The sequence below is a fragment of the Haliaeetus albicilla genome, chromosome 16 (assembly GCF_947461875.1).
Source record: "Haliaeetus albicilla chromosome 16, bHalAlb1.1, whole genome shotgun sequence".
In the NCBI taxonomy this organism is placed as follows: domain Eukaryota; kingdom Metazoa; phylum Chordata; class Aves; order Accipitriformes; family Accipitridae; genus Haliaeetus; species Haliaeetus albicilla.
In genome coordinates this window covers 12,389,546-12,416,341 of record NC_091498.1, presented here as the reverse complement: position 1 = coordinate 12,416,341, position 26,796 = coordinate 12,389,546, and the positions used below count along the sequence as shown (strand labels likewise).

The following is a 26,796-nucleotide window of genomic DNA, read 5'->3' as shown; positions in this document are numbered from 1 at the left end:
CTGCTTCAAAGAGGAATGCCAAACAGCCATGGTGAATTTTTCCTGTTAGTATCTTCAGTGCTGGGGAACAGGGATTTTCCAAGGTAGTTTCTGACCCTTAAGCAAAGAAGCCTAGCAGTGGAAAACCAACACAGTTCTCAAAAAGTAACTGGTCAAAATATATAAAAAATATCTCAGCTTCTTCCCACTGTGGCAAATAACTCTGTACATTTGGTGGAAAGACCAAGAGTCACATTACACAGATAGCAAAGGCTGCTCTTGCTTTTCACCATTGTTGCTCCTTGCTGTGTTCCCTGAGGGTAAAGCTGGAAAAGAAACTTTTTCCTAATCAATTATCAAGAGAACAGCAACTCCAAAAATGTAATAGCCTCATTCTATTTAGTACCATCACCACCATGAAAGATGTTTAATTCATTAATAGATTGTGTCCAGTTCAGACCAGAAATACCTGGGGTTTTTTCAGTTAAAGAGAAGGCAGTGCATTTGATATAGCCCCAAGACTGCACAGGCCAAATTTTGCAGGGTTAGTTCCTCAGTGAGTTTTCCCCCCCCGCCTAAGTCTAAGCATTCAGATTTTTGTCTCACAAATTGCTGTAGAAGTGATGGGGGTACACCCTAGACTATGCCAATTACACACTGAATCACCCCAAAGTGGCAGCTGAGACTAGCTCTCTGGCTAGACAAGCAGTAAGTTTCCTTTAAAAAGGTTGTTTTGCTGTGGGTTTGGTTTTTTAACTCTTTACCAAAAGTCTTATTTTCCCCAGTTAATAGCAGGTCCTTTCACCAGTGACTTGGACACTAGGACAAGAACTCACAAAGTGGAAATAAAACCCAGCAATTTCAAGAAAGAGCTCAAGCACAAGTTGTATTTACAAATCAACTGAAAGGAAGATTAATCAGTAGTTTTAAAACTGCCTTTATGAAAAACAAATCAGATTGACCATAACTATTTTGAAGTTACAGAACTAAGAAATGTTTAACTACATTTATACTAAGTCTTACGAATATGGCTTCACAAGACAATACTCCATTACACAAGTACCAATACATTTAAATAGCTGCTTGGTCAGCTTACAAGTCAGCTTTAACATTCAGTGACTGAGGAAGAGAAGACTGTGCTCCAGTTCCTGTTTGTCTACTTCAAGTTCTCAAAGAAAACAAAATCATACCAGGAAGAGACCAAGTATTGCTTACTGCTCATTAGTTTTGACTTCCCTGCTCCCCACTAAGCCTACCACACAATACGTGGGGGAATCCCACCCTCTTTAAAACAAATTTACATTACAAAAGGCACAAGATGCAGCATGCTTTGCTCTCCTTCAGGGCCTTTCCTTCCCCTCACCCTCAGAAATCACAGTAGTAATGCTGGAGTACAGCTGCAGTTCCGGGACTTGCCTGAAGCAGTTTTGCCAGGGAACTTTACAGCTTAGTTTCCTCTCAATTTGTTTAACGAGAACCATCTCAAATCTAAGAAAGGGCTTCACCTCCGATGCAACCTTCTATTAGTTAGCACTACCATGACTGAGTCTCCTTCCCTTTTTGGTTGAGAAGCATGAAATGCAATGGATGAGTTGGACAACAGTCTCCACAGGCTTCAACTTACCCTTCGAATACAAAACAAGGCTTCTTACAGAATCAAGACACCTATTACGCATCAGTCCTTTCCAGCTAGCTGCAAAGCATCATTCTGAACTGTTTTGTTTCCACCCCTTTCATGACCACAGCCATTCCCACCAGGTTTACAGTGTGTAATAGTACCTGTTCAATGAAGCTTTCAGTAGCCTAGAGAAATTACCTGGCTATTCATACTACAGATGCTTCATCTGGTGTGCCAGTAAAACTCATATATGCTGGTAACTTTTCCCTTTGTTTTTAGGGTAGTTAACAGGACAGATAAAGTGAAGTACTTAAACCTGAACCTTTTCCCACCTCTAAAACTACAGACCTTATAAACTCATCTTGTCTACTTTGCATCACTTGCTTTAACAACCATTCTTCCCCACACTTTCTATTAGTATTGTTATACAATAAATGCTAAAGAGACATTTAAGTAGAAGGTATACCCCACAGCATTGATCGTAAAGGTTACATTAGTCTGCCTTTGAAGGTAAGCACAAAAAGTACTTCCAGCATAGTCTAAGGCCAGAAACAGCATCTATTTTATCCTGCAGATATAATGAAGACTTAAGAATATCAACTATGATGTTTTTAAGTGCTTTATATTTATTATAAAGTATTAATAACTGAGTGTATGGAAAATGATTCTCTATACTAGAGAATAAAATGACAGCTTTTACAAGTTATGCTATACAGTACATGAAATGCTGCATTTTTCAGCTGCTTGAAACAGTATTTGCTATACAAGCGAAAAAGGGTAGACTTAGAAGTTTATTATTTATAATACAGTGTGTTAGAAAGCACAAACAAATAACATTCAAAACAAACAAGCTCCCAAAAATCTAAAGAAATCTTTAGATGACATGTACACAGATTATACTCAAGTTTCAATATGCACATTATTGTTCCCCCCACAAGACACTCCACTTCACTGGATTGCTGGAACATGATGAAAATTGAAGGTGCAAGAAAAGCACCTCCCAAGCCACATAAGCATTGGATGGGCAGAACAGCAATTTCCTGAAGTGTTCTCCGCAGTCTTTGGCTCTACTATTTCTTACAGCCATATACTGTGGCAACACAAGAAGAGAGATGGGCTCCAATTACAAGTATTGTCAATGCCAATTCAGTTATCTGGGGAGTTGCTAGAGCAATTCAAGGCACTCTTTCCAGTGCTGCCAGCCCACAGAACCCCCTGTGCAGGACACAGCATTTTAAGAGACAACCAGGCTGGGCTAAAGCATATTCTTGAAGGGCATGGAATGAACAGTTCAGGACAAACTCCTTCAGAATGTCCAGTTCAAAGTTCATTCGTACTTCACAGGCACACCAGCTTAAGAGAAACATTCACGTATGTGTAGATAACACTTTAAAGCATACTGCTTCAATGTGTTTAGTTGCTTTATGGTTAAAGTGGTGTAACATATCAGCAGCTTTGAAGATAGTGTTCATGGGACATGTTGAACCAAATCTCACCATAAGATTTTAAGCCTATTTCACAGTTTAACAGTTGTCTCCTTCGCTTTTCCTTCTCATTAAGAGGCAGCATCTACAATGAATCATCTTTTACAACTGTTCCACTTACAACATAAACCATAATGCAAACACCCCTCTAGAAAATGTACTCACAGTAACACTGTTTGCTCTGATACATGTGGTATTGACAGTTAATTGTAAGCTTCTCCCATAATATAAAATACCTTCTAGATCAAAGAGATTTAAAGATATTGCACTGTTGTATTTTACTTTTGCCTCCCAATCTCATTCCAAGTATTTACGGAACTGTAAACAAGTCATTTTTATACAGTCATCAGTACTGTACACCTGCGTTCCAAGGAACTGGAATTCAGTGACACCTTCGTTAGAGATACAGTAGCCTAAGCACAGTGTAAGTTCTGTCCAGCTGCCCTCTTCATACAGTAACCAACAGGCCACTCCTCCCACATTCACACCTTCAGCTTCTTCTTCTGATCAAAGTATGCATCAAATCTGGATAACGCATATTCCTGGAGAAATAAGGGACATTCAGTACTCAATACAATAAACACAGCTGAGTTCTCTTATTTGGGATGTGGAAGCATAATGAAGGTATTAACTGTGCTACCTTCCTAATCCATCATCTCAATGCATTAAATTAGTTCTATTTGGGAAGGATAATCTCTCCAGAGGTGTTCTGGCCTCTTAAAATTTCCTCTAATCTTATTTCCTAACACTATTAGCTGCTACCAGCATGTAGAAAAAACAGGAACTAAAAAAGTCAGGATTTCACTAAAAAGGATGGCTTCTGCAACACTTCCTGCAGGATACTCAGTGTACCTGAAAGTTATATCACTTTACAGCACACTAAACATGTACCAAGCGTTAGACTGATCTGTTTAAGTACAACAAGCTACCTGACATCGATATTGTTGCACACTGAATATCAACACAGGCACTTTGACTATTTCCAAATTCCCACTTACTGCATGCTAGCTTTCCTCTTGCACGGGATCTCTTACCGCACAAGAACACTTCACTGCATCATCCCACCTTACAATCTTTGATGTTCTTTACATTAAGGAAAGAGCACAAACTAGTAACAAATTGATTTTAAGTTCTACTCCACTTAGAAGATATTAGTTGCTGTAAGGGGCCACTTCGTTTACTTTCTGATAATGTACCACAGGTTACTTAATAGAATATACATTTTTAGTTACATGAAACTATGATTCAACAACTTACCAGGTAACCAAACTCAATGGATGAGATCTTTGCTTGTATAATAGACCACAGACCCCAGAAGAAGTGTGATGCAAGGGCAAACCTGAAATTACAAGGCTATGTTTATTGAAATACCCAGCTAAGTCACAACACCTTATTTCAATATCCTGTTAGAATAGTATTCCCTAGGTTGCGGATGTCCACACCTTTTCTTCAATTATGACATTATAAAAATAATTCCATTAGCTTCCCCATGGAGTAGTATTTTGTTTACTCCACTAATAGTGTATACCACATATCTAAAGTTTACAATGGAGAGGTTTTTCTTTTCCATATATAAATAGCTTATAATCTATCTTAGAAGAAGTTTCTCCACCCAGTGAGGTATACAAGTATAGGTATCACAGTGGAAGTTTCAAGGTACAGCTGTGAAAGACAAGTTACCTGTTAACTTCTATCAACACTTCTTCTTCGAGATTGGACTTCTCTTCATTGCTCAGATTTTCAAAGCCATCATGGAATGCAGACAGGTAACTGGAGATAAAATGAAGCTGGAAGGCAAGTAAACAACAGAGTTACAGCTCTTTGTCTCAAGACATATTTGCTTCTTTCAGAACTAGGCGGGCCTTTTAATAAGTTCTCATTTATTTTTTTCCAAACATCAACAGTGCTGGAGTTAGCTTTAAGATTAATGGTGGTTCTACTAATTGCTTAGAAGTCTGGTTTAAGAAAAGCCACAATATTAGGACAACAGACAACATTTTGCTACTGTCAACTAATTTCACAGCTGCAGTCCACAACTACTGGACTTTTTGTGGTAGGTAGCTACATGGCACAGAGTAAATATTCTATCCTGAATAGCTGTTATGAAGTTTCTATTATTTTAAAGAAAAGGTAGTCAGGACTTGTCCTGATTTCAGCTGGGATAAAGTTAATCTTCTTTCTAGTAACTGGTATAGCGTTATGTTTTAGATTTAGTACCAGAATAATGTTGGTAACACACTGATGTTTTCAGTTGTTGTTTAGTAGCATTTATACTAAGTTGAGGATTCTTCAGCTTCTCATGCCTAGCTAGCAAGAAGGCTGGAGGGGCACAAGAAGTTGGGAGGGGACACAGCCAGGACAGCTGACCCAAACTGACCAAAGGGTTATTCCATACCACGTGATATCATACCCAGTAGATAAACTGGGGGGGAGTTGGCTGGGGGCAGATCGCTGCTCGGGAACTAACTGGGCATCGGTCAGTAAGTGGTGAGCAATTGTACTGTGCATCACTTGTTTTGTATATTCCAATCCTTTTATTATTATTGTCATTTTATTATTGTTATTATTATAATTATTAGTTTCTTCCTTTCTGTTCTATTAAACCTTTCTTATCTCAACCCATGAGTGAGTTTTACCTTTTTTTTCCTGATTCTCTCCCCCATCCCACTGGGTGAGGGGAGAGTGAGTGAGCAGCTGTATGGTGCTTAGTTGCCGTCTGGGGTTAAACTGTGACAGGATTACAAGAAGTGTTGTATTTAAGGAAGTCATGGAGGGAAGGTCTTGGTACAGAATCATAGAATGGTTTGGGTTGGAAGGGACCTTAAAGATCATCTAGTTCTAACCCCCCTGCCACGGGCAGGGACACCTTCCACTAGACCAGGCTGCTCAAAGCCCCATCCAACCTGGCCTTGAACACTGCCAGGGATGGGGCATCCACAACCTCTCTGGGCAACCTGTTCCAGTGCTTCACCACCCTCACAGTGAAGAACTTCCTTACATCTAATCAAAACCTATCCTCTTTCAGTTTAAAGCCATTACCCCTTGTCCTATCACTACATGCCCTTGTATCCAAAACAGAATTGGAAAAGAGAGCTAAGATTTGAAAGACTGTGGACAATGGCATTTTATTATGTCTTATGTGCTTACCTGTTGCTTCTTTGAAGGATATTTAAGAACACTAGCTTTGAAGAATGGGTATTTCTCATACGTGTAATCATACATCCATTCACAAAAATGATTTCCAATGTCAAATCCTCTGAAAAAGAGATAAAAGACAGAGTACCTCAATATTTGCATACTAGCAATCTGGTTTTGCTTAAGCAAACCTAAAATCAAGTTTAAAAGCACAAGGCTACTTAGAACTCACTGCAGTTTTGTTAAAGGAAGTAGAGAACTGATGACTAGAATACAACTTTTTTGGAAGTTATTAAAATCAATGAGTAAAGATGGGCAGTTAAAAATGAAAGCTACTAGCTACATGAAAATACTAGACTTTGCTACCAAGTTTTATGCCAACGGAGACAGTTAAAATACTTGAGTATGCACTACATCTCGGCACAAAGTCAGATGCACCTCTAACATTAGCATTGTTGCAGACAAAGAGGTCATACTTGAAGTATTTAACACATCCCACTTTTACATTATTGGAATTCAGGGTTCCATTATGTTCCAGCTATGCTAATGTTAAATTATCCCAATGACTCCACACACTTAGATCACCCTTAAACACAGGTACTAGATGAATGAGGTAAGAACAGAAAGCATTATGTGTAACCATGCAGTGAAAAACCCTAAGATTACTCTCATCTGCACAGATAAGATAGCCATTTGAAAGGACTGAAGGAAAAAAAAAAAGCAAAAGCAAACCTGCCCCACATACATATGTACACACACAATCTACCATTCTCCTCATCTCCCCACTTGCTTGCACGCTTTGACATGCAAGCAAGAAGCCACTGTGCATAAACAAGTCCTCTAGTCTGGACAACCAAGGAGCTCCAACAACTTTGACTCTGCTGTATGCCTATACTCAACACCATCAGGACCAGAGCTGTTCCTAGTTATATTTGCTGTCCACCACTAATAGAGCAGAACACAATTCACTAAAATAGACAGATAATCAGCAGTGCAGTACTTGCTCTCACTGTAGCATGTAGAAAGTAATACACCTTCCTGCTGAATAAAGTGATTTACCGGTAATTATAGCTGCTGTATTCAAAGTCAATGAGCATCAGCTTTTGGTTTTCTGAATTCTCTCTGCCTTCCAGAAGTAAGACATTACCTGAAAATTTTAAGATAATACAGCACATTCAATAAAGTCCCAGGAAAATTACAGAAAAGTAATACTGTATCTTAAGAAACATTGTTCAGATAATCCCAGTTATCCCTTACATCTGCGCAGAACAATGATAGGAAAAGCCAAGTTGCACTGGCTGTATACCAGCTCATTGAAAGTTGAGATATATACTATAAACCTTGTAAAGCTGAAAGCAAGAAAGTTTTCTTCTGTACAGGCAGAGGTAGATTTGTTCTCCCAAGGGTCCTGCTTCTCCAGTGTTTAGCTTGCAGCTAACTCAGGTGACACTGTCAGCCTTTGCAGCCCTTTCCAAACTGCTTCTTTCCACAGCTTGACATCTAAATTATGCAGCTTCTCTCATACTGGCATAGCACTATCATTGATCACACAGCACTTGGGACAGGAATTGCTTTTCAGCAGCCTGAAAGCCAGAGGCTGATCACTTTACTATTCTAATATGCAACACAACCAGTACCCATAGAAAAGCTCAGCCTTTTCCTTTATAACAAGGAGATTGCTTTATCTTTCAATTCACTTTGTCACTACATTTAATCTGAAAGACATCAAGTCTGCCTCTGTCAAGTGCCAACTAGTAAATAAATCCAGAGTAATTTCAATGTCTGCAATAGTTTGTCCCCTCTCCACAGGTACATCTGTTCTCCATGCCACACCCTTGCACCAACTGAACAAGCAGTTTTTCACAGACCCCCACCCACTCCCCGCCTTGGAAATTTAGGTTCCAAAGGTTGCCCCAGCCTTATCATGCTCTGATTTCTCCAGTACTGCAAGGAGACCTCAGACTCCACCACTATTGAGCTAGCTCTTCAGACCTCAGATCAGTGGCTTTTTCCCCCTTCTGCTACCTACCCTTATGTGCCTATCCTCCAGGGCAATCCTCTTCCAGGCCAGTTACTCAGCCTTAGCTAACAAGGCTGGGACTCCCGAGAACAAAACAGCCCCGCATATAGTCCTAGTATAGCATCCTTCCAGCTCAGCCCAGCTTACCCACTGTACAGGTGACACAGAGCACAAACACAGCATATACAACACCTTCAGGCCTGCCTTCTTTTCATCTCTTTAGAGAACTGGCTCAGAAAAATTGTTACTCCCACCATGACTCCTAGAGAGAGCACACTAAAAAAAGGTGGATAAGGTTTTCCTAATGTTTCTTACCAGAGCAAGCTGAGAACTGCTGAGTCAAACTACCCTAGTCTCCATTTTTACCACTCACTGTACTTTTTCTGTATCTTTCTTTTAAAAGGACTAAAGTATATCCTACCCTGATGATGTATATTGCAGACAGCTAAGAAAGGTACGGTCTTACCAGAAAACACCCAAGGCTCTCATGATCAACTGACCTGTACTAACAGAGCATGTGTACATGCTTGGCTTAATCCAGTTATGATACCAGACATTCTCTTAATCAGCATGAAGGGCTGCTGAAGCCAATGCACTTTGCCTTGCAACTGTTGCACACTGGGAGTGCACATGCTACTGTTTCAGGTCAGCTGCCAGGGAAATACCTGGATAATGTGACTACCTCTCAGAAAGCAAACAAGTGACCAGAAAAGGCTTAATACTGCATCATTGAACAAGGTAATGAAATATTAGCAGCTTACCTTCTTGACAGTCATTATGGCAAAACACAACTGGTGATGAAGTAGCTTCAAGCATAGCTCTGGGAAATAGCGATACAGGATTGTGTAAGTAACAAATCACCAAGTTCAGTTCCACTTCCAAGTAAAGAATGGATTTTGTTGTAAGAATTTGAAGCGCTATTCATTTCTAGCAAGACCCTATTTTCTCAATTAGGAGCCCAAAATCAGGACAATGAAGTTGGACTTCACTGATCAGCAAGTCAGATCAGCAATTGATCATATCAATTCATAGTCATATGAGACTCAGGCTGGTGACAGAACCAAAACCAATCCCCAACTTGTAAAGTAAAATGAATATAGGGTATTATACTGTATAAAGGGTTTGAACAAGTATATAAATTCATACTGAAACTGTGCAAATTGGAAGATAGTGGTAGACAAAATAAGCCTACCTTAGATTTTTCATTTCCTGGGGGAGATTGTAACTGAGGAGTTTGTTCAGTTTTCTAGTTCTGGACTCTCTGGTAAATTTAATCCTCAGCACTTGATTTAGATATCTGTTAAATAGAGACAACAGTACAGCATTTGTGACAATAAGTACATTAGTCTTCCCATACTAAGATGCCATTTAAACTAAAAATCAAGAAAGTTTAAAAAAGTTACTAAAAATGTTACTATTCTTCAAGGTAATTTAAGTTCCTCAAGTAACTATGAAACAGTTTCTGGGTACAGGGAGAGCTTGTGCTCTCAGGCATTCAGGAAGAATGATCTGCTTATCAAAATTACAAAAGGCCACATTTTTCCCTGTACTTCTATGTATTGTGTAACTTACTTTTCCATTGTTCCAAAAAGCCACTTAGGTTCTTTATTAAATGGCATCTTCATGCCATGAAATCTAGCCATCTTCTCAGCTATTTCAGCAGATATGTCAGGTAAGCTTAGTTCTTCAGTACTTAGCTTCCTGCTCTGTAATAAAATACAGTATTCTTAAAATACAGTTAATTAATTACAAAAGCATGATTAATTACAAACACTAGCATTTGTCTCTATATAGTATAGTATAAAATACTAGCACACTACTCAAGCAATAGACTTTTTTCATCCCAAATGAACTTACAAAACTGCTGTCTTTGAAAAAGCCAGGTTAGCCAGTCTAGCTTACTTATGATTTAAGTCAATTCTCTTCTAGATCAAGACCTGGGGAATATCACATCTCACACTAAGAATATCTTCAAAGCAGATTGGGTATAAATACTTAAGAACATCAAAAGCATCTGCTCTTGTTGCTGTTAAAGGAAAGTGTTACTCCATAGCTTCCAATGCTATGTTTGGTATCTAACAGGCTTTTTATCTTCATTTATTAGTCTCTGCTGAAGAGTTTTTAGATATCTCTCCCTGGCAAGAGCTATATTTGGGCTCTCCAACACCCACTATAACCGCATCAAATTACAGCTAGCAATTACTACGGGCTGCCAAGTATTCCATTCCCACATCCCTGCTTTTCCAGGCAGTCCAGAGACCTTCTTGTCACGATCAATTAAAACAGCTACCAGCAGCCCACTAACTAATCATGAACAGGACTTACGGGAATGAATTCCTCCAGTCGCCCTTGTGGAAAGATTCCATACAGCTTTGGGCCAAGAGCTCGCTCTGCAAGAATGGCAAACATAACACTTTCCAGAACCATGGCTTCTGCCCCCTACAAAAAAACAAACAAACAAACAAAACAAAAAACCCCAAAAAACCACCAAACAACTTAAAGTGTTAGTTGGTGCTTGCACAGAAATGAATTTAGGTGTGCACAATCGCTAAACTGCTGCAAAGGGAGAAATTTTAGTGTTAGCTTTAAAAAGAAGACTCAACATTTTACTAACCAAAGTTTCTTGACTAATAACAACTCGTACTTAGCATGGGAGCAATACAAATATTTTGCTTTGAAGTTTAAAGCTGGGGAGGAAAATACGTATTACTTAACAGGTACTGTTGGTGGGCCAGGTCAAAGCAAAACTACACAAAAAACAAAACACCCTCTCCTCCCTAACCTGTGGGAACTCTGCAAATTCATTTCCTGAAGGAGTTTATCCTACTGAAGCACAGCACAGGAACTATAAATATTATCCTTGGCTATTTTAACACACTTTGGAACACTGCCTCACAAAAGGACATTTTAACTATGCAAGTGAATGAAGTGAATGACTGAACTAACCAATTTTTCATTTAGAAGAATGACTTAGGATTTGTTTCCATTAAGCACATTTTAGATCTTCTCTTTTTTTTTTTAAGGAAACAGAATAATTTAAACTCCTGCTAAGAAGCATGTGTGTGTGAATGAACATTCTTTCTTTTCTACCTCTAAACATACCTCAAGTTTCAATAACTTTTCTTCAAGGTTTTCCTTACATCAATAAACTCAGTCCACAACAATCACAAGCAGACAGCTTTTTAATGACTCCTTAAAAATTAATAGAAATATGAAATACATCTCAAATACAGTTAAAATCACTAAGTATAGTTTTCTTGATGGGTAAGATTAGCTGTAAGTAAACAGAGAAGCCACAGTATAAATCACTATTTCTGGCAACTATGTTAACCAGAATCCAGCTGTACTCAAATCCTAGAGGTCTGCTAAGCCTCTGACTACTTTTGAGCAACTCCTCTCTGTCTGACCCATGACACTTAAAAGCATAAGAATTAAGAGCACAAAATTAAGAAAGCTCTCAGATATTTCAGACTACAGAGCCTTGTGCATTACTGTAGTCACTGCAGTCTCAGACAGTAAATAACTCACTCTATACAAGTTCCATTCCTGAGTATGCTTCACGCAGTTCCATTGATAAGTTTTTATTACTGGCCTACACATTATTTCAGCAGCTTCAAGAAATTCTGGCATTTCATATTGAAGTGTAGGAAAGACTCATGTAACGATGTCCTGAAGCATTAACGTCAATAAAAAGTAAGAGTCATCAAGAATACCAATTGAGAGTTGAAGATGATTTGCATATGAATGTATTGCATCCATGTCCTCCACTGTTTTTCCATCTCAACTCCTCCAAGCAGAACTAAGGCACCAAAAATACGTACTTTTAATTATTGCAACTTGCCCTCGCCACCACAGATCTGAACTTTTCAATTCAGCTCTGAAGCCTAATGCCAAGCACCAAAAGCAATTAGATACAGGTTACTGAATGTCTACTCCATTAACAGCCGATACTGAATTTGTCTGTGCCTTGTACAACACCAGGGTGTTTTAAAAGTCTGATTACAGCAATCCTGTCAGCTGTTCCCATTGAGATGTCAGTTCCTTGTTTTCACATCTTACTGAAAAAACAACTCATGATACCTGGATAACAGCAAGTGCCAAAGAAATGTTCTTCATTAAGATGTCCCTTAATGCATCAGAAGTGACAACTAGAAATAGTGAAATTTCCAATTACTCAACAGTGCACTTCTGCGTTACTTCTGCCACATGTCTGCCTAGCCCTAGTCCTTTAAGACATGCTTAAAAATTTAGAACCTTCAGATAACCCACAACTATGCAACTGCAAGTTTGTAAACTTCTGTGACAGCACTGTTAACAAGGATGACTGCATTTCTCCATGAAAGATCTGCTTCAAGATTAAAGTTACAGGCAAGTATTATCTAAAAGCAGCAGCATAAGAATATTCATGTTTGAATGCTCTGGTGCCCGACTCTTAAAAGACAAAAAAGTTTAGAGCACCAAAAGAACTTCCTCTACTGTAACAGAATGGTCACTTGAGAACAAGTCCAATGAAAGCTCTGGAAGAATACCATCTGTGGATCTCAGGCACAAAGGCTTCTCCTTCATAATACCTGATGGACCTTTTAGCAAGTCTCCACTCGACACACTACCGTCAAGTATAGGCATGGAAATAAACTACTAAAGGACATTAGAAAATTTTATAGCTTACTTCATATGGACACAGAACAAATCTAAGTAACTCTTCAGTTAAATGTTCACCTGATGACTTTTTTAAAGCATCAAGAATTTACTTAAGTAAATTACATATCTCAATGCCTTCAAATACTTTGCAATATACTTATACTGCCAAACAGCCACCTGTTGTTTTAAGCTCTGAAGCTCTCCATTTTCATCAGTTTCAAACAGATGTAACCACGAGCACTTGTATTTAAAACAAGCTTCTGGAGAAGATTTGACCACTCACACTTTTAAACAAATACTTAGAGCTGAATGTTGCATTTCAAAACTAAGAGTTATAAACATTGTTTACAAAACTTTTCCAGCATGCAACTCCCATTCAGGCAAGGAGAGATCAAAAGCCTTTCTATACCAGCTGGAACTGAGGCTTCTTCTGCTTTATTCTTGCTTCAACAAAAAGCTCACTATAAAAATACATGAAACTAGTATTTTGAGGAAAGTTGCCACTAACTATAGCAAAACCAAGGTAAAACATAGATAATCCCAGTTAAAAGACCTTATGACCTGACTATCCCATCTCTAGTCACAGTCATCAAACACCAGGCAGCTCAGAACAGCTACAATGCTTTTGCTAGTGATTCAGAACATTTTTGGATTATGCAGAGGTTTTTCTTCTCTCCAAAGGATGATATTAACTCCTTTGTTCAAGTGTACCTACAATTTTTACCTAGACTCAAGAAAATTAACAAATCCATCCTGACAGGAATTCTCAAGTACACCAATCCAACAGTGAAGTTCCAGCACTATGAGATTAATAGCAGAAAACAATAACCTACCAGCACAGAATCACTATTTTCAGGCAACAAAGACAGTTCTGAAGATCAAAACCTTGCTTCCTGAACTGCAAAACTTGTATGAGCTGTTGGCACCAGGATGGGGCTTGTTTGGATTTTTGTTTTCTTTTATAACTTTAGGATTATTTTTTTTTTACTGGATTGGGGCAGGGCAGAAATCAAGCCACCTCCATTTTTAATCTCTGAAGAAAACTGAGGAATCAAACCAGTACATTTTTCAGTTCAGTCTCAGTTCAACTGATTGAAGCTGTTCCAGTGAACTTAACTCAAAGTTCAACAAAACTTCAAAGGCAGTTATTCAACAACAAAAATTTTAAAACCAGTTTCAACTCACTAGAAAAAAAAAATCAAATGCTTGAACTGTTTCAGATGGCATTCCCAGAAGGCAGAAAATAAAAGGGAAGAAAAGCAGCACTTAACAAGTAAGATGTACTTTTCCCTAGTAACTGCCAAAACCATTACAGAGCTGAAAAACGATAGTAAATAACAAGCAAAGCATCTGGTTAACATGCTGCAATGTTATCCCTTATTGGAAAAAAATACTGCCAGGGTAGAAATCTAGATTACCAAATTCTGTTCAGATGACTATGAAAAATTACACTCAGCTAAACGTTATGCTGCATGAGCAGAAATGGTCCAAATGCAAGAACTTTAAAGTATGCAGAACACAGTGATCCAAGCACAATGCTATCAGAGACACTTCATGTTCAAGAGGAAGTTCTCTCCAGCTCCATATACTTTCCTCAGAAGAGTCCATCAATGTATTATAAAATAGGGATTAGGTAAAGCAGAGTACTGATCTTCCTCTACTAAAGAAAGAGCAGCCTAGTGTTAGAAATAGTGGTACTGATACCAATGTTAGAAATGGTAAGAAAGCATTTAGGGTTGTTTCTTGTTAACATAGAATGCTTCAATCTTTCCAAACTATGTACAGACACTCACATTATAGTGTTACTCCTATGAGCAAATATGATTTCTTTTCTTCATTACTGTTTACAGTTTCTGGAAACAGCCCAGTTGGAATAACTACTGGTTTAGAACAAGGAGGATCACTACATTTCTTTATCATCTATAAAATTCTGTGAAATAAGCAAACTTAATTACTCACTTGCAAGTCATTTTCCTTCTGAGACTGTACAGACTCTCCTTTATTACAGGACCTCTATGAATGAGAAAAAGCAAACACAATGAGAAGATGAAATTTAACATGATTAACCTGCAACCACCAGAACAAAGGGAGTAGAAGTGCCAGCTACGATTAACTAGATGTCTCAACACTGTCTTGATCTGTGACAGCTACAGCACTAGCATCCATCTGACCTCTGGCCACCACACTACTTCAAGAATTCCAAAATCTTTCAAAAGGATGTGCCACTGAGACCAAGCCGCTCCTGTAAATAGCCTGAGAGCTGATTTTCAGGTATGTTTTTATTGTTTTCCAGTACTATAAAACAAGATTTCAATGTATCATAAGCTTAGAGGAACATTTTTAATTAAGAGAAAATTAAGTCCCTCTACATGAGATCTGGGATGGTATTCTTCTTGCAGCTAAAGCACTTAAGAGACATTACAGAGATTACGTAAAAGCCTTAGAAGGACTATTAGAATAGGCATGTTACAAAACTTGCAAAGCAGTTGCTTTTTTCTGTTACCTTATTTTCCAAATTTCTTGTGACTAGAATTTCCTTATTTACAGTATGCTGTCTACGCTATATGTACAATGTACCACTGGAAGAAAAATCTTGGATTTGCACAGCAAATGAACTGCCCATGTAAGCTAAAGATGTCTCAGTAAGAACTGCAGTATACTAGCAAAACTTTAACAAATTCCATGCATAATGTATTGTGCTAGGATTGTTAACAGTCATTATAAAGCAGTTTCAGAGTATCAAACCATACCCTCAGCAACTAAACCCTCAATGGCACATGCTTTTAATAAAGCTGCACATTTAAAATTCAAGATGTAATAAAAACCTTGTCCTTTAAGGGGCTTGAAGGTAAGGAGAAGAGAAAGCAAATATTTGCTTAGAATTAGCGACAGTTTGTGGCTGCTATTTATGTTGCAATTCCACTGCTGACTGTTTAAACCAGACTAGCTTTAGAGGCCCATAAAGGTAGCCTGCATCTCCACCTTCTGAACAAAAACATTTGATTCATAGGACCGTATGCATACCTTTCTGTTCCAAAGCTCTAACATGTCCAAAACAAGGGTGGAAATATGAACTTAATGGATACAGTTAAGCAACACCAGCTGCCTTAAGTACAATACAACAAGCTAATGATTTACACAAGCTATGCAGTTACAGTATTTCAGAAGCTACAGAAGAAGTATAGTTAACATGAATCGATGGTCTTTCAGCAAGCACTTCCCATTCCACTAGGATAAGTTTAAAACAAAACAATATGAAAACTACTATTAGTTTATATTCCTTTCAAGGAAATGAATAAAGTCAAAACATATTCACTAAAGCTAAATGCGCAACTACTCAATAGTATTAAAGTCATTTACAGAGGGTTTCTCTGAACAAGCATGTCCTACATCAATACCACTCTTGCATCTTACAGATTTTTCTTGAACAGTCAGAAAGTTACTCACCATCCAGGAGTCTTTCCTGATTAATGGTGCTCTCAGAATGGTTCAGTTCATCAGAAGGTAAGCTGATTAGGCTTTTCCCTAGAACCTGAACTGGCATCCACTTTCCAGAAGTCATACTGCATAAAGAGCTAGCCAGTTCTGAGTCCACCTCAAATTAGTGTTGGAGATAGCCTAATGGCATCTACTGTGCCATTAGAAAGAGACAGTTAGGGATGTGTATTGCAGAGTCATCAGAAAAGGAGACTTCTGCAGCATCCCTTCCTCTTTTCTGTTCCCTCAGCATGGAGCATTAGTGTCCAGAGGAGAATGAATACAAAGTAATTTGTAAATAACTTGCAAACATGAATGGGAGCTTGGAGAGGATCAGTCTTCACAAGTGGCCATGTACTCAGCCTAGAATTAGAAAAGTCTCCAGTACACATGGTCAAGGAGAATGAAGTAAGCAGGATGCAGTTTTATATAACGGAAGTTTAAGAGTTTAAGTCTAAGAGTTTAACAGATGTTAAGGTGGTAGGATTTTGATTTCTGACTGCACAATTGCCTACAAGAACAGTGGTTCAAAGTAAAACATCTCATATCACGAAGTATTTGATCTACATGTTTAGCTCATGTGTTCTTGGCTAAACCAATCAAAACTTCAGTTTTTCCATAAACTCTAATAGCTCACTCCAACTTATGTCCAATTCTGGGAGCTATTTACTTCAACAGCAATGAGGAGATTTAAATTACCCAAATAAGAGAATGACTGAATAGCTGCTGGAGGTTTTTAATCACTCTATATGGAAATATTAGCATGTGTTCTACATCTTTATGATTTCTTTACATATTTGTTCAGTGCTTCTTTTATTGTGGGAAGTTTTATTCTCAAAGCAGATTAAGAATGCTCAATACAATTTTAGTAAGGGAGGACAGCTATATGCATAGAGACAACAGAAGTTGTTACAGAATCTACTTTGTGATCATGTAAATTGATTTTAAGGCAGGAAGCTTCAGGTACAAGACAAAAACCTTACAATGGGAGACATTGCACATTATCCAATCTCTGATCAAAAGATGACCAGAGACAGTGTTTATTTATCTGGCAGTTTGGCAAAGAAAATTGAGTTCTTCATCATTTTCTCTCCAATGCCCTGAATTTATTTCTCTTGTAACTGGAAGATGAGCTCCGTATCAAAAAATCCCAAATGATGCTTGACAGAAGAATTCTGTCTAGAGAAGGAACTTGCAACTTTTTTCCCCCCCAAATAAGCCTTAGCTCTGCTCACAAATTTAAATCTTGCTTTATAACTCCATTTTTCTGAGTTTACTCAGCTTTAGTAGTTTTCAAGACTTCAAGGTACTGCAATACTTTGATTTAGACAAATCCCTAGGAATTCAAATCCCAAGGAATTACAACATCACAAGGAACTGCCTGAGAGGTTAGAGGCAACCTATGCAGGGGAAACTTTTCTTAATTCTAGAAGCTGTTGGAAGACATCGATTTGAACTTCAGCATATGGGAACACAAACATTTTTAGATTCAGCAATAACTGTTTCTGCTTCTAAGAATCTGCCATTGATCACTGATCCCTGCCAGACCTGAAGGAACTAACTTGCTGAAGTCCTAGAATCTAGCATGTGAAGAATAATTTCCAGTTCAAGCCCTACAAAAGCCACAAAGACATCTCTAATCCTCTTCATTTCAAGTTACCATTCTCTTATGAGGGAGCAGAGGAAAGGAAGGGGCAGTACTTTGATATTTTGTTATTGCTGTAAACATTCAGATGCACAGACAGTAGCTGGTGCTCCTTAAGGCTTATTTTTAAACAATGAAATCCATTACTAAAGAAAATGAAAGCTGTAGAGAATGCTCCAACTTCAGAGATCTCATACTATACCGTGAATCGTGTCTGTCACCTGGAAACCAGAGTGCTCTAGGCACGATCGCATGGGCAAGCCTGCAGCAGAGAACACATGCATATACAACTAAAGTGGTACATTACCCCCAGAATACCCTTAACTCCACCCAACACAAATATATCCCCATAAGAGGTGCTTGGTTTCTTTCAAGCCGTCTGCCAGTGCCAGGGATTTGTAGTTACTCCATGCTACAAACAGACATGGACACCAACAACCACAGAAGACGTTGATAATTACAGTTACACAGCAGTCTGCATTTTATTTAGTTACAAAAAATAAAAGGCAGCAAGGCAGGTATGGAAAAAGATTTACCACAGAACTGTGGCAACCATTTATACTTATTTTGCGTCTGCTCACATAGAAATCGAGAGACTAGAGAGGAACATTAGGTATACAGGTTTGTTTTTCCTCATCTATATACAAGATTTTGTTTTGGCTGTTGCAAAGTAACAGAGGCCCAGTGAATCAGAGTTCAAGGTTCTTTTGACACGTGTAAAAGAATGGGAATCAATCCCCAAGTTACCTTTTGATAGGTGAACTTCAAAGAAATTCACCTTAATTTGAGCTTCTTTTTTGTTAATGCTATCTTATGTTGAAATCCTATCAGCATTTCTAAGATGTGGGAAGTTTTGGTTGTTCTGAATTTAAGTAGAAACACTACAGTTATCTGCATATGAAATCCAATCTTAGAGCCTGGACATTAAATGGCACATTGTTGGAGAACCTTTTGTTTCAGTTGTTTTAACACTGATATAGCCAACAGTTAAAGGTATTTTGTCATGAGGATGTTTTACTTTCAATGCTCCCCTTTACATTTAGCAACTAAGCTGGAGCAAGTGTAAGTGAAGCAGAGTAAGGCATTTCCCTTTTTTCAATGTAGAACATATCTGCATTGTGCCTCAAACATTTGAGTTTTAATGTGGTTAGTACTTTAACCTGTCACAAGCACAAATACTTGTCTTAAAAAAAAAAGTTCTGCTCAAGGATATACTCAAGAGAAGTCCTTGATTTTTAAACATCCATGCCAGTGCGACCATTCATAATAATGGCCGAGCCAGCTCAGTTCATCTCCCCCAACTCCCCCCAAAACAGTCATGCATACAAAAAATTGGCTTAAACATATCAGCTATGACAGAGGAAGGCACAAAGCCTTCCCTGTGTGGCAGCTTTAGCCAACTGGCATGGTTTATATTGGATGAGTTTCATGTACTGACATTTGTGTCTTCCAAGATTGATAATAAGCAAACTGGGGCTATTTTCAAACTGCAAAAAAGGTTCCTTTAAAAGGTGGCTCAAAGAATTATGGTGCCAGCATCATTCATTAAGTTAGTACCATGTGTCTATTTTTCACTTCTATTCAAAATTTTAACTTAACCTTGTATACATAAAACAATTTGGTGCAGATTGCTATAGATCTATAGTATTTACAGTAAAGGAATAAGAAGAGCTGATATCACTGTTTTGTGCTCCAATTTCAACAGAAAGTAAAATGGACAAGAGTTAAAACATGCTACAAAGGCTCAAACAAACAAGTGGTAACTACTAATACCCAGTGGCAGTTACAATCAAGTCATTAAGAATTAAGTCATGATTTTAGCATAAGGTCTCAAAACTCAACTTACTTAAGCAGTGTTCCTTAATTTCTATAGGGCTTTAAACTTAAGCAACATTACTAAAAAATATCAAATTACTCCCTCTTAACAGGCTTGTCAGAAGATTCTCCTTATGCCACCCAGAAATTCATAAAAATCCTAAGTGAGGTTTTCAAAATACCCCAATAAAACAGTTTGCTTATATTTTAACTTGCATTTAAGGTAGAGGGGCTGGAAGAGACAAATGTTTGTCGACAAAAATTGTGAACCTCAATGCAATCTGAAAGTTTTACCTTGGGACTTTCTCTGCTTACTTAACCTTTAGTGAACTGCACCAACAAGAGCAGTCATTTCACTGCCACTACGGAAATAAAGGAAGTTAGACATCTCAAAAGATCCTTCAACACCAAGAGTAGAAAGGTTAGAAAGTTATGAACACACCTTCAATTTTCAAAGCGAATTATTTCTGATTTTAGAGTCCAAAATTTTACTTTGATTTCTTCAGTAGATAGGGGCACAGAAAAGGCAAGTTAAAAAAAAGTCCTGAGGGAAGAGGAGGGCAACCAAATTCTAGAGTCTATTTTATTTTTCCTTTGAAATATAAGGGAAAGGCCACATTTCTTCACAGCTCTTGGGCAACGGAAGCTCTACCACTACAGCAGTTTTACAGCCCATGTTCCTACTCAAGCCTTCTACATATTAAGTCAGCATTACATTAAAGCCATTAATAATTCTGAAAAAAATTCTTAGCATCAACCCTAGGAGTCATTTTGAAAACAGTTTCTCACCAGTTTTTTCACTTTGCTTTTGGTTTCCCTTAAACTAAAGGAAAAACTATTTAAGCTTGAATTGATGAATTTCTACACACTTTTCTTGTTTAACAGTTTAACTTTCCCAACACACATATAGTGGTGTAGCCAAGCATTTCATGCTATTTCAAACCACTGCAATCTTTTACATATTTCTGGTAAAGTTTGCTACCATGGGAAAGTTAATACCTAACGAAGTATAATAAAAAGAACACTTTAAAGCCAGTTAAGTGACAGTATCCAATGAGATTCTTAATGGTAAGTTTGGTCAAGGCAGCAGAAGCAGGAAGAATGGGCTGAAATTTCAGGAACAGTCAATCTCCTGCAGATATCAGATCAGTTGTTCAAAGCAAGTGACTGAGTACTGGAAAATATCAAATTAACGAATAAAACTGTAGTCAAATAGAAACAATTGCCAACACCCAAATGTAATTTTATGAAGCTACAATTTTTCATAAGGTTAAACACTTATGATTATTTATTTACAATATAATCAAGTATCTAGCAGAGATGGGTAAGAGAAGATCTGCTGTACAGTCCTACGGTAATAGCCTGTAAGCTTTAAAAGAGATCACCTTTACAAAATATTCTTGATTTTAAACCTCACAATTTTAAACAGATTTGCCAACCACTTCTCTTAAGGTTTAACAATTCTCAGTGCTATTTACATTTTACTAACCAAATAAAAGAGAAGTAACATTAGAAGATTTCGACAAACATCTGGCTAAGCTTCTATGCCAGCTACAAGGCATATCACACATTTAGGAAAGCATGTTTTGGAATGAGATGGCTTCTTTTTTTTTTTTCCATTTTGTGCTTCATTTTTATTCTAACACTATAGATCAAGTTTTCCAGCAACACAATTACCCATGAGATCTAATAAAATGCTTGAGCACTGTACAAGTTTGACAAAACCTTCAACTTTAATCTCCGAGATTCGTAAGTAATACCAAGGTTAAAATTAAGCAGTTTAGTCTCTTGCAATCTTGCTAGTTATGTCAAAGTCCTACATACTGTACAGAAGCAAACTTTAGTAACTTTCCTGAAACACCACGGTCCAAACTTAATACCATAAACAAAACATTACTGATCAAATGGACAGCAAGTGAGCCTTCAGCTGATATACGCCAGTCAGGATCTGTATAGAAAGGAGTGTAAGTTCTAGACAATAACAAACTATAAAGAAAACTGCTTTAAGCTAACAATCTAGCCTGCTACCACTAAAACACATTCCCAAAAGGATAAAGCAGCACACACTTGAGTGTGTCACAAATGAGGATCTCCAAACATACTACAATTAAGCTACAGAAACCCTCCCACTCCCAAAGCACTCTACGTACTCACCATCTGCAGGATTGCACCATATAAGCGCAGGAGAACTTTCCGTGGTTCATCTGCAAGTGTCTCAATGGTATCAGGTAGTGAGCACTGAAACAGCATGTTGCTGAGGCCACCTCTATCAAGAGAAAGGTAAGTTTATCAGCTAACTTGGATGAGCATACATGTTTTGTTTTCTACAAATTAGAGGCGCACTAATCATCCTTAGTATGATTAACTGATCTATGCTAACATGAGCAAATTTTCCAACACTACTAATAACCCATAACATGTAAGGCTTAAAAAAAAAATTGGCACTTTTGTGCTTCTTAATATATAGTTCACCATCAAGATCTATTGATCCAAATTACAGCTCAAGGTATGAACAAACTGATGTAAATGCAACAGGCAATGAAGACAAGACAGACTGCTGTTAACTATTTTCAGGACTTCTAGAAAGTGATGCTAGAGACTTGCCAGATATACTTGGTTGCAGAAACAAGCAAGAAGACAGCAGAATAAACTTAAAAACATGCAGTGAGTCTAAACCCCTCAGTTTGAATTAAGAGCTTGTATTGCTGGGATGGAAGCTACAAAGATTAGCTACAAAGATTTAACCTGAATACCTATGCTACAGCATCACTGATGAAAGTCTTACTTATGCTATCATTCTTAGGGACTCGTTTTCAATTTTGAAATTTGCAATTAAAGCCCTTCTTTGTTTTAAAAAAATTGCTCATGTATTTGTCAAAACTAAAGTCACCCTCAGAATCTTATCAGGTAAGACACAAACTAGGGAGCCCATGCTTCAACCATTCAGGGGTTATACAAGCATGCTGGCTTTTCATATAACTACAGTTTTACAAGAGCGTTCTTACATGAAAAAGTGACAGCATTTGTTTTCTACAGGTTTATCAAGCTAGGTAGTTACTAGATTAGAGAAGCTGTTTCTTGATTTCTAGTAGCCCACTAAGAACACCAGTCTACTCAACCCACATTTTCTTTACTACATTGTCTTTCTGCACCCTCTTCATTATCAATATGTTCATTAAGAGGTTTTCAAATTTCTCTTCTGCAATAGATTTCCCTATTACTTCTTCCTCTACTGTAAAAGGAAAGAGTACTGAAACTTCTGGTGTACTTGCAAAAGAGAAATGTAAATCAGCTCTACTGAAAAAGCTTGTCTGTCTCGCCACTAAAGAAAGAACTTTTAAAAACAGATACAATCCAAATATGGTAGCTAACAGTAAAGGGATGAGGTAGCACAGATTTAAAAAATAAGTTATTTTACTTGTAGCATGCTACATAACTTACTGTAGTAACTCTAGAATTTAGGTAGTAGTAGCTCTGTCACATTGTGATTTCCTTCACAAAATAATGCAGTTTTTCATAACACCCAAAACATAAGTATTTAACATTACCTTGCAGTGAGCTTTGATTCCAAGAACCCATGGCAGATCCAAAATGCAGTGGCTAAAATGCAGCTCTTCGTTCTAACTTTACACACCTCTCAATGCTTTTCCAAATATTTTTCTGGGTTCTCTTACAACTCAGTGGGGAAGTAGTAAAGACTTTCTGGAGAAAAAGGCTATCAAGAAGTAGATGACCTGTATGTATTTACTGGGAGATAATACAGAGAAGAAGGGCTGGACTACGTATCCAAAGTCAACGATTGAGAAGGAAAAAAGAAATCTCAAGAATATAGGCTAAAACAGCAGTTGCACAATACACTCCAGAAAGAAGACAGAAGAGAACCAGGTGGCTTGGCAGGCATCCAAAAAAGGATTTTTAGAGACAAGAGATATGAACTAACTTTGAACCATGAAGGTGAGCAGGTAGAAAAAACAGACAGATGGAAAGGGTGTCAAATGAAGAGCAAAGCCAGACTATTCAGATGCAACCAGAACATTGGTTAGTTATACCAGCTACATTCCTGGCTTCATCTAAACTGTGCTAGACAGGTTTTTTTGAAAAACACTTGCCACCTTTTCTAAGACTCTGATGTAGACTTTGGTGAAAATATCAATACTAAAATACAAGACCTAAACACATCGAAACCCACTTTACAAAAAATACCAGACTAGAGCTCAAAATCCTGTACAGTTATTTAAACACATGCTCAGCCTGCATATGGTGCATGAAACCCCAGAGACTCTTCTTTTTTTATGCCACTCCAGCCAAATAGGAGTATCTTACTGAGGCTGAACTCCATTCAACAGAAGTTTCACTATAGTTTGTGCACTTAAGACTTCAAAAGTTACCTCTAATCAAGGAAATCCACACAGGAGTCTAATAAAAGGTATTGTTCTCCTGAAAGGTCAGTAGACTCAGCAGCTTGTTTAAGGGTCAAAAGGGCATATCTCAACTCTTATACAGATAAAGCTACCAGTTAGTCTACTGCTACAAATGACTTAAAGGTAAGCCCTTCCAAAAGGGTCACCTATTTTCAAAGCTTCCCATAGATTTCCCCAAATCACAGCCACAGCAGTTAGATGTGCTTATATACTTGCATTCTGATTAGATGCAAATCTATTTCTTTGCTCTCAAACAGTAAGGACCAGACCCCTTCATCTGATGATACCAACTACCTAACAGCTGTCCATGAACACAATTTGCACTAATGCAGTCAAAATCGCAATGCTGACACACTGGAGAATGCACACCGCATGCTTGACTTTTGCAAGACTAGAATCAGCAAACCAATATGATGCTGCATTTGCACCTTTCATAGTTAACAAAGGTGAGAAGACTTTTGCCAAAATAAATGCAACTGCCAATTAGCATGGTTTTACACTTTTTTTTTTTTTAAGTTTCAGCCCATCCTCTCTTCCTCACAATCTGGAAACATCAAGCCATTCTGAAGTGGTATCTCAAGGGGAAATTTCCAAGAAATGCAAGAGTAACTGTGCTAAAACCTAAGGCTTTGGAAAATAAGTACCAAAGTCAGCAGTACACACTAATAAGGATGAAAACAGAATTAAGCAAGTCAGATTACAGACAATTTATCAGACTAGTCTACTGTCTAGGAACAGTATCAGTCTTCTAAAAAATCTCACCCTTCATAAACTCATTATGATCATGTCATAATGACAAGAAATCTAAAAATACAAATACTATCTGCACTGGCTTTCAGTGAGTTACTCGTTTTCTATCAGGCTTTTAAAATACATTTAGAAATGAGCATGATGGGGTTTGATCATACTTTTATATATCAGAGCTTTGTCAACAGTTTATGCTCTCTTAGCTAACTGGGGGTAGATCTGCATATATTTTGTGTTATCAACGAAAGTATAAACTCTAGGAAAGCAAGCTCAGGGCTCAAGGGGAAAAGCTGGCAATCATATCCTTTGAAACTGTATGTGACTCCACATTTGATCAGGTAGAACGATCAAGCACTAAGACACTAAATCTGTAAAAATGAAACTCTGAGCTAAGACACTGGCTTAGCTAGCATGCAGGACTGATACAAAAGATAGACTACTTAATTCCGCAAAGAAGGCCAGGACCTCAAACGCATTACATACGGCTTCTAGAACATCCCCAAATTACATTTTCTGCTGCCAACGTGCTGAGTCACAAGTACTTGTTACTATATATGCCAAAAGATGATTCACGTCATTGATACACCGCATCTACCTGCTAACTTCTGAACTTCGGAAGCGTCAGGGCCACGCCAGAAAAGGCACTTTTTTTTTTTTCTTTTCTTTTCTCCGGAGGGAGCTCCGCACTCCGTGCAACCGCTTCTACCGGCTCCATCACTTCTACCGTCAAGGTCGGGGGCCCCTCCCCGGCTCAGGGCCCAGGCGCTGCCGCCGCGCTGCAGCACCAGCCACCTCGCACCACCACCCTCTCCTGGGGGTTGGCACAATGAACCCAGGGCCTTCCGCCCCCCCCGCCCCGGGCGAGACTCCCGGCGCCGGGGGGCCCCGCCGACAGCCGCAACTCCCCCGCCGCCGGCCGGTGCGCGGAGCGGGGGCACCCGCGGCGGCCCTGAGCGAAGGCGGGAGGCGGATGCGCAGTAGCTCCCCACCCGACAGCGAGCCTGCTCCCCTCCGCCCAGAAAAGCAAGTATAGGAAGGGTTTTTTTCTTACAAAAAAAAAAAAAAAAAAGGAAGTAAAAGAGGGAGACGCTCATCTCCCGCACCTCCTGCGTGAGGAAGCGGCTGGGACTCCCAGCGACCCACCGGCCCCGCCCCCCCCCCAGCGCTGACCTGATGGGGTTGATGCGCAGCTGCTCCTCCCGCAGCCCCCGCCAGGCCCCCGGCAGGAACTCCTTACACCACAGATACGCCCTGCGCCGCGTTCGGGGGTCGAGCGACGGCTCCTCCTCAGCCGGCGGCGGCGGCGGCGGCAGCAGCAGCGCGGAGGGCGGGGTCGTGGCGCCCCCGCCTCTGCCCGCCGCGACGGGGTCTTTCCCCTCGGGATCGGCGTGAGCAAGCGGCGAGGGGGGCTGCCCGGCGGCAGGGAGGACGCCGCCGCCCCCGCCGGAGCTGCAGCCGAGGAGGAGCCCCAGCGGGGAAGGGTCGGTCTCGCCGTTACAGAACTTGGTCTTCATCGCGTGAGGCGGGAGGGCGGCGGTGGCGGGGCGGGGGCGCGGCGGCCGTTGGGGCGAAGAGCGGGCGGGCGGGCGCGACAGCTCGCGCGCTCTGGCGCCCTCACCTCGCGGGCGTCCTTCCGCGGGCAGCGCGAGCGGCAAGTGAGCCGCGCGCTCGCTCCCGGCCCCCCCTTTTATAGGCAGCTCGGCACGCGGGCCCGCTCGCCTCACGCTTTTTTTCCTCCGTCCTGATTGGCTCCCGGCTTTCGGCTCCGGCCTGGAGCGGGGAGGGGAGAAAGAAGTTGCCAGCGAGCGCGAGGA

General features: G+C 39.3%; 1 protein-coding gene across 1 annotated transcript; it reads right to left on the bottom strand.

Moving 5' to 3' along the window:
* Positions 1-2,203: 2,203 nt before the first annotated feature.
* Positions 2,204-26,651, bottom strand: CHKA (choline kinase alpha). The gene is made up of 12 exons (XM_069803501.1): positions 26,153-26,651; positions 21,969-22,080; positions 14,837-14,890; positions 10,562-10,675; positions 9,809-9,942; positions 9,429-9,533; positions 8,998-9,056; positions 7,276-7,363; positions 6,229-6,337; positions 4,762-4,868; positions 4,339-4,420; positions 2,204-3,623 (listed from the first exon to the last, which is right to left on the bottom strand). Exons 1-12 carry the CDS (start codon positions 26,494-26,496, stop codon positions 3,564-3,566), a joined length of 1,368 nt encoding a protein of 455 aa, XP_069659602.1. The 5' UTR covers positions 26,497-26,651; the 3' UTR covers positions 2,204-3,563.
* Positions 26,652-26,796: the final 145 nt, after the last annotated feature.